We start from the raw sequence: 8,926 nt of genomic DNA, 5'->3' as shown, positions 1-8,926 counted from the left end.
GTCAAGAATAACCTGACTGAGAAAGATAATGTTCTGCCAAACATATATAAATATATTAGGTTACATAATTAGTATGTCTTTTAATGTAAAGACGAGATTTTGGGAAGAATCTGAATATACGTGTTTTTAGTCGATTCATATAACAAAGCAAGTAGATTTAATATAAATTTTATAAAAGTTAATATTGATTTGAATAAAGTGATAAATTAAAAAAGAAAATAATAAATAAAACTTTAAAATTATTAAAATATTTTTGATAATAAAAACAAAATTAAATAAGTATTAGATGAATTAAAAATATTTTAATTATTATTAATTATTATACATATTTTTTATTATTAATTATTATATACATATGTTAACCATTATTATTATTATTAGTATTTAAAACTATTTTAATTATTATACGTATTTATATTTTTATTATTATTATTATTAATTATTATATATTATGTAAGCGGTTATGGTTAAATATATATATATATATATATATATATATATATATATATATAATATGAAGAGGGAACAAAAGTAAAATGATTATATATTTTTTAAAATTTTTGTAAAACTGAGTGATGGGCTTTGAGAATAAATTTGCAGGTCCGTCTTTGTTTTTTTTTTTTAAATCATCGAATGAAAATATAAAAATGATTTTAGATGTGTCTGTAAATCGGTGTATTTGAATAATTTATTAAGAGAATATAACGTAAAGAAAAAATGAAAAAGAATAAATAAATATATACTTACAATATTAAGCATTTATCGTTGTTGAATAAATAATACAAACAGTATAGACTCTATTTTAAAGTTCCAGTGTGTAGAATCTTCTTGTTTACTTTCTATAGTTGTGTCTTATCATTCAAATGATAGTGAGAGTAACGTCTTATGTGTAATATTATAATTAATAACGGAAAAGTGTCTTAATAAATAGCATGAAAATGAAAAAGAAAAAGGAAAGAAAGTTTTGTTGCAGGAGATGACAGAGATGTTATTGGTGAAGAGAAAGGTTGCATTGCATGTTATGCAAGTGGCTAATTTTCTGTGTAAACTTAATTAATATTATTTAAAGCTGACAACACATTAAGAGCTGTGCTATTGATTCCTTTGCCTCAAATCAATAAATAAAAAGGATCATTCACAGACATTACATTAATTACATCCATCAGGTTTCAGATTAAAGGTAATATTATATTACCGAGTAACATTTACTTTCTTTATCCCTTCTTGTTTTATTGGGAGCTAGTTATCATACATGGTTATGATGCTTGTTTTTTTGTTCATAGTATTTAAATTTTATAAGAGTGCTTGTTGAGTAGTAATTAATAAATATAAAGTTTATAATTAATTATAATATTAATATTGAATAAATGTTGATTGTAGTGATTATTAGTGTAGTTTTAATTTATTTAACGAATTAAAATATTCATAAATATTATATAGTTATAATTAATGATTTATTTGATGTATAAAAAAAGTAATAAAATAATTTTAATGTAGAAGGTATTTAAATAAAAATGTGAATATTATAACATTATTTCAGTTTAAAAGAATATAATGAAATAAGATTTAAATTAAATATATATATAAAATTAATTTTATATATATATTTCATTGGAAATCTTGTATTCAAGTCTAGAAACAAAAGTGCCTCGTTTAGTGTGCCTTTTCACTTTGAAATTTGAAGTTTCTTTGTAAATTGGTGTGTTTCCGTTGTTGGAAACAAACAGGGCACTGCATAAGAGAAATTGTTTGGTATGCAATGCAGGTCTCAAAAGCCAAAATTGTTGAATGATGAAAAACAAGTGCAACTCATGTGAGTCATGTGTTTTGTTACATGATGATGAAGAACTGACACTAAATAACTATGTATGAAAAATTGAGACTCGGTTTAAAATAAAATAATTTAATTTATTCTGTAGAATTTTTCATACATGTGTGCATTTACGATTTTTCTTTTTAATGGCTAATGTAACGCTTAATTTAGCGTTAGCACCCACCATATCTTTTATTCTGGATAGAATGAAAAAAAATATAAAATTTTTATTTAATTATTAAAGTAATTGAAAAAATGAATAAATTTAAAATTAATAAATGAATTGAAATTCAAAAATATTTAGTATCTATAATTTTTGTAAAATAATTTAATGCACAAAAGTATTTAAAAAATATAAATTAAGAACAGAAATAAGTTTTAAATTAATATTAACGAATAATCATTATAAAATTTTTATCAAAAAAATTATATTTTACAACAATATATTCCATTTATTTTTAAAAACCTAAAGTTTTATTATAAAATAGGGGCACAAAACCAACAACATCTCCTTATTTACTTTCTGACATTTGCTTCTGCACCCCCATGATTAGTATATGTACCCTTATGTTAACAGCAAAAGGATTAAAAAACCTTCGGTTGCAACATGTTGCCGCCGTAGTTGTGTTTACTTCTTCTCCGTTGCATCTCCGATTACAGTTTGCCACGAGAGAAAAAAAATAGTATAAACGTTTAAAAATAACTTGTTTTCAAAAATTTATTCTGAATAAAATCCTATTTCAGAAATTGTTCTGGAAATCATGTTTTGAAAATTTCATAAAGTTTGTGGAGGTGTAATTAGTAATTATGGGAATACAAAGTCGTATTTTCATGGAAGTATTAATGATGCAAATGAGCATTTGGGCTTTCTATTCGTCAAGCACAGTGAATTTGGGCTTTCCATTCGTCATGCACAGTGAATAGGTCGAAACCAACAGGTTTAATTTTAAATATTAAACTTATGTTACTTTTATGCCTATTATACAAATATAACTTTAGTTTTACTTTCATACCTAACATATGATCATATATGAAATTTTATCAATAAAATATTGATTTACAAACTAATATTATTTTTACAATAATAATAATTTTTAATTTTTTTACAATGATTAATATGTTACTTTATTTTAAATTTACATAATAACAATTATAAGTTTATCATGTTTTCAATAAAAATTACATTTTTCAATATAGCGTATATAGTATCTTATTGCTTTCAAAATAAATTGTGTGAAATACTAAATATACATATAATATCCATGCATCATATATATATATATATATATATGATCCCAAAGAAAAGAATTTTTTACCACAAAGCAATTGAAGTATGTAAGTACAAGTGTTTGTCACCTATAAAAAGAGTAAGACCACATTTTAAAGACGTTAACTATTTCACCCATGAGTTAGACACGGTTAAATCTTTTTGAGATACAGAAATGATTTTGATCCATGCATGTGCCTATAAAATGCAGTTTAGTGTACAATGATCAGAAGTAGAATCATATTTTTACCTTCTTTCGCAGCATTCAAATGGAAGTGAAGTAATGGCATAACTCAACTTTCATCGAAGTTATTCTAAAAAAATCTACTCCTCCTAATAAGTTGACTGTTTGCAATAAAGACATTTTTAATGTTCAAAGCACTCCATAAATGATCTTTGGTGTATCTATTTAGCTTCTTTAAACAATGATCCTACACTTGCTCCCCACATACATTGGGAAAAGGAGAGAAAGACCGAATTGGGGGTTGAAAGATATGGAGAAAATTTGAGAAAAGTGAATGATATGATACCCCAAAGAGAATCAAGATTAAGAGAAAACTGTTAAGCCACCCCATAAATAAAAACACAACCTTTTGGTCTCAAACTCTATCATTGTCCTCTTTTGTCTTCGGAACTGGGATCTGATGGTTGGACTGGATTTCTGGTATCTTTAGCAAAAACGCTACCTTGGTGTGCCCCTATCACCAGATGTTCAACAATGTCAATCAGTAACAAATTCAATAGTTCAAAAAGACCACTTTAGTTTTGAACCAACCATGATCCACACATTATCTATTGGTTGCTAAATTTAGAAAGTATAGCCGAATAAGATCAACATAAATTTAGATTCTCTGCTGAATTTTTTTTGTGCTGTTTTTCTGTTATGTTTTCAAAATATACTTACGGATACTGATTTTGATGTTTTAAAATGTATTAAAAAGAATTTTAATATACCAACATTGCTGTAATGCTCAGCTGAGAACAACACAAAAACTAAACTCAGAAGAGAATCTAGACTCGATGATCAGAAGGTTAAGTATTCTCCTATTGTTGTGGAATAATAGTGTAAAAAACAACACTATTGGGAGCTATCATATGACAAAAAGAATGTGGACAAATCATACCTGCAGTAGTAGTTACTCGATCACCAGACACCATGGCATGGCTAGAACTTGCAGTAATAGAGAGTTTCCCATGAAGGTCCTGTGGGAATGCTACATTATTCACTGCACCTGTTTCATTTTCTCCGCTGTGCAAATTCCCATCATTAACCATTTTTACACCGGATTTAGGCGAGAACGCAGTCGACCAAGATCCACCGTTTGACCCGGCCAAAGCCATTATAACATCTGCCTGCATGCATAACTCATGATAAAACACAAAACCATATTGCTTCTTACTCAATGAGCTTCACTCAATTATGTAATTTTCAATCGGTTTTAACCAACAATGCTACTCACTTACAATAACAATAAATAGATTAAAACCAAGAACTCGGTAATCAATTCAATGTTAACAATATATCTGCAAATGAAGAGAGATTTATAGGAAAAAATAAGCATAAAAAGCAGATTTGATCGATTGAATTAATCTAAGATATAAGTGGATAAGACAAAGATGATGCAAACCAATAGTAAACGCAAAAACAAATTTTGGAACACAAAACAATCAATGACATCCCAGACCTGCATCCACTTGCTGCTACTAGTATATCATTTTAGGTCAAAGAGCATATTGTTATGAACTATATATTCCAAACTTTTAAGCTATTATGTGGAAGCACGTGAATGGTTTGATATTGTTATTTAAATAGTGAATTATTAGAGTAAAAATATTCTCAATATCTCCATAGTAAGTAGTAAGAAAATATCTTTTGAATCTTCCTATTCATTTTGACATATTTCCATTTTCTTATTGTTAAGAGTTTGATAGTCTTTCTAATAAAGATGTTAAGCAAATGTGTCCCATTTTGGTACAAGTCAAAGTCACCACCGCAATACTTGTGATTAAAAATTGTTTCCGCTCGAGGGAAAGTGTACCAATATGGAAGTAACTCATTCGTAAGAAGGAGATTGGTGGTACCAATGGTGGAGTTTAGATGTAAGTTGAAGTCTTACACTGTGTAAAAATATACAAATTGAGTAACATATATTTAAGAAAGAGCCACAAACTTATAACCTCAAGGTTTCAAGTTGAAGGGAAAACATAATAAATTCACAAAACATGGATGACAACTCAAGGATGCTGGAGATATCAAATCATATTATAGTAAATAGAATCAAAATAAATCCATAGTTTTCAATCTAGAAAGTGGGTAGAGCCTTATAGCCAGATTATAGGTTCAGGAGTGTTATTGGTTGCTATCAAGTCTTATCTATCAGCAATTATAGGTTAAAAACAAAAACTAGATAGTGCAGTGACTAGGTAAAATAAGTTGTAGAAACTACAGTACAAGTGTGGCATGAAAATCAACTCTTAATATCAAAACATGTTTTTCAGCTAAACCAGAACGATAGAAGAAGTTATAATGAGCACTTAAAATTTGACTGCCATATGGCTCTGAACAAAGTGTGGTCTCCATAAGTGATTGTCAAATCATCTCAAAAGCTTAGACTATTTAGTTAAGACAGATGAATAGTTTATATCACATCTCTAACACGTACACCCCCACACAAGAAGCCTTTGAGCTAGCATTATGCACAAACCTAACCACTAAGTGTGTGCTTGGTTTTTCAGTTTGGGAGCTCCAAACGTAGGTTGTTTTCAAAGTAAAACCATAAGGCTTTTCCGTTGAATGAGATTTTCAATTTCATTCAATCAAACTTAATTTTTCTAACCGTAATCCAAACACACGCTAAATCATAGAGGCTCTAATATCACATCATGAACCAACAATCCCAAAAGTTTAAGCTATTAGGTGAAGTCATGCAAATAGTCTTATATATACCCTTGTAGTAATCATAAATTAAATTTTAGGACACAAATTTTAGGGCAACACACAAATATGACAAGCAAACGAGTTTTGACAGAGGAATCAAAGGAAGAAGCTAACTCTAAACTTGGACTTTGGAAACAAAAATTGGAGTAGAAAGGCTTTTGCAAGAGTAGGAGTGGGACATAGTATGTGCATTATGATTTTAACAACAAACAAGAAGAAAATGACGAGATAAAAGTTGGAGAGGGGTAAATTAAAGCATTTGGTGATTGAATCATAAAAGGGATAGAGGGGGTCCAAAAAAGGGCATTGGAGGAAATCATAAAAAACATGAGCCATGTGAAAAGAGATCATATGGTGAATAATATTCTGAAGAACTTGACTTTTAACTGAGCTCAATGGTATATATATCATGTAATCTATGTGATTCAACCTTAAGACTACTGCCATTGTTGTTATTACACTAAATTCAACATACAAATATGACATGCTAAAAATCAGAGGTCAGACCTTATGAGGATGGACATCATCAAAAACATGAGCTTGGCCTCCATAAAAAATAGTCATCTGACGGCTGGCAGAAGTTAGGGTGGGTTGATTGCTGTCAATACCAAAAGCATAAAGTCAAGGAACTTCTCCCTTTTCCAATGTAAAGGGAGCAAAAAACAAAAGAACCAAGGTGAATTCAGAAACTGTATCTACAAGAAAGATTTACCTTGGAGGAGTGGATGATTCTATGATATTACTTCCAGGTTTTGGCCTGCTGCTACCAAGCATAATAGCAGATGGAGTTTTCTCAGCAGCCACAGCAGCAGCAACGTTTATAGAACTTAAAATTCCAGGGCCTTTGATTCCAGTTCTAGACCCTTCATCAGCAGCAGACTGAGAAATGAATGAAGGGCCAGCATTGGTATCCCTGATCTTGCTTGAGGCCATTTGGTGGACAAAAGGTGCCAATTGCCCTCCACGAGGTGGATACTGCATGGAAGGGCCAACATTCATGAGAATAGATCGTTCCCACTTATTGGCATCAATCTTAGTGCTGGTTGGAGGCTGAAATATCTGAGGAGAAGATTGTTTCAGTGACTGCATACCAAGTAACACTTCCTCATCATTTGGCCTTCTAGACCTATCTCCAGCTGCATTCCGGAGAACCTGTGTGAAATCAGAACTCATGATGTAAAGCAAAGAAGACAAAAGCAGAAGTGTTTCTATTCATTTTTGAAGATTGAGCACATTGGGGGAGAATTATTAAGCAATAAGTCAAATCAACCTTCATCAAATGTGAGTTTTGATAGGAATCTGGGACCATTTGGAAGGCCTCTCTGGAGGAACCAGTAAAAGCGGAATCAGAATTACTTCTCTTGCTTCCCACTAATCTGTTACTGATCTCAGCACCAGAAAGATCACTCCTTGGGCCATAGAAAGGAACTCCCTCAAGATGGTTTCCTACCTGTTTCTCTACCAAATTTATGAGACGAAAAACATTACTTTCATGGAAATGAAAAAAACCCTCCAAAGATAATAGAAATCTCCATAAATAACTTCCATTTTCAACAACATCAAGAAAAAAATGAGCCAGAATGTCCATTTATAGATGAAAAGGCCAAGAAAAGAAAAAAAAAATGAAACAGCACAATCACAATAACTGTCATAAATACCTAAAACCCCGTATCATCACTATGGCCCCAATGCACAAATGTTGACAGAACATTACAGTTTTCTACTGAAAATTCTCAGAAATTTTCAGCACGAATTCAATCCTCCCACTTGGTACACTAAATTATAGTCTAGAAGACAGAATACAATAGCCTATTCAAACACCATACTGAAACCCCTGACATTGATAGGAAAAACAAACCGAACACACTAGCTACTAAAAAGTCAAAAGACATTAGAGAATGAAAAAACAAAAAGCTCAAAGCAAAGTGGAGAAATTATGAAAAACCATGTGAAGTAAAACTAACCCAGCAGCACTGATCTCACTAAACTAATCCATCAAAAAGGTACCCCACCAAAAGAAAGAGATGGTATCAAAGCAGGGTCTTGTAAGCAAAGGGTAATGCCCTGAGTACGGCCCTCAATTTTTTCTTTTTAATTTATAAAATTTTCACCTTTGATTACAAAAGCCGAAAAGTGAAACCAGAAAACAGCACTCACCAGAAGCGATGTCGGAGGTGGCTGAGAAAGGGCCACGTCCACCAGCGGAGGAGGCGGAGGCCGACGGTTCCGACAACCTTACATCGGTGGTTTTTGGAGAATCAGCTGCGGGCTTCATGCCCAGAAAGTCATGAAGAACCAAAGTGTGGTTGAGAGTGTTGCTGGTGTTGCCATTGTGAGGCTGAGCCATTCTCAGCAGCACAGCCATGACATACCCATCTCACCAACAAACACAAAGAGTGAGTGAGTAGGTGGGAAGAAGAAGAAGCAGCAGCAGCAGAAGAAGAAGAAGCAAAAACACGATCTCTTAAAAAAGAAAGATAAAAGACATAGATGGAGAGAGAATCAGTCCTTTTCGGAGAGAGAGAAGAAAAAAAAAAAAAAAAGCAAAAGGTTCTTTCTTTGTTGGCAAATGTTGTTGGGCTAATGTGTTCTGTTCATTTTAATGGGCGCATGTCTGTCTCTGTTATGCTGTCCTTGGTTGTGTTGGGAGTGAGTGAGTGAGTGAGTGGGTATATATGTAATGATAAACTTGTTGTGACTTTTGTCAGATTTTGTTCTTCCTTCTCACATTGGAGAGCCAAATAATTGAGCTAACTAATAATCATGCTCCAATTGGAGAAAAGATGAATCTTTTTAGAATGTGATGTGATTACATTCTCTTTCCTTCTTAAATCTAACTGCACTTCTTATCTACTTCAATCATGCATTCTACATTTATCTCCCCTGTTCCAAAATACTCACAAATTCA

At 31.4% G+C, this 8,926-nt stretch overlaps 1 protein-coding gene across 2 annotated transcripts; it reads right to left on the bottom strand.

Moving 5' to 3' along the window:
* Positions 1-3,389: 3,389 nt before the first annotated feature.
* Positions 3,390-8,647, bottom strand: TIFY8 (TIFY domain protein 8). 2 transcript variants are annotated; one of them, XM_028049144.2, is made up of 6 exons: positions 8,176-8,647; positions 7,289-7,476; positions 6,731-7,170; positions 6,526-6,616; positions 4,205-4,445; positions 3,390-3,778 (listed from the first exon to the last, which is right to left on the bottom strand). In XM_028049144.2, the coding sequence occupies exons 1-6, from the start codon at positions 8,381-8,383 to the stop codon at positions 3,690-3,692; spliced, it is 1,257 nt and encodes a 418-aa protein (XP_027904945.1). In that variant the 5' UTR covers positions 8,384-8,647; the 3' UTR covers positions 3,390-3,689. The 2 variants fall into 2 exon arrangements, with proteins under 2 accessions (XP_027904945.1, XP_027904946.1); XM_028049145.2 differs by having other exon boundaries at positions 4,205-4,433.
* Between the last annotated feature and the right edge of the window lie 279 nt (positions 8,648-8,926).

Source organism: Vigna unguiculata, chromosome 9 (genome assembly GCF_037176805.1).
Source record: "Vigna unguiculata cultivar grain cowpea cultivar isolate G323 ecotype 2 chromosome 9, ASM3717680v1, whole genome shotgun sequence".
In the NCBI taxonomy this organism is placed as follows: domain Eukaryota; kingdom Viridiplantae; phylum Streptophyta; class Magnoliopsida; order Fabales; family Fabaceae; genus Vigna; species Vigna unguiculata.
The sequence above is the reverse complement of the archived record's forward strand: the minus strand, read 5'-3'. Positions and strand labels throughout refer to the sequence as shown.

Bases quoted from the DNA above. Each gene is read 5' to 3' on its own strand.
- TIFY8 (XM_028049144.2), bottom strand. From the start codon at position 8,383: ATGGCTGTGCTGCTGAGAATGGCTCAGCCTCACAATGGCAACACCAGC. The intron at 7,171-7,288 runs GTTGATTTGACT...GATTTCACACAG, and splicing joins AAAACTCACATTTGATGAAG to GTTCTCCGGAATGCAGCTGG. The intron at 3,779-4,204 runs GTATGATTTGTC...ATCTGGTGATAG, and splicing joins TCGAGTAACTACTACTGCAG to GGGCACACCAAGGTAGCGTT.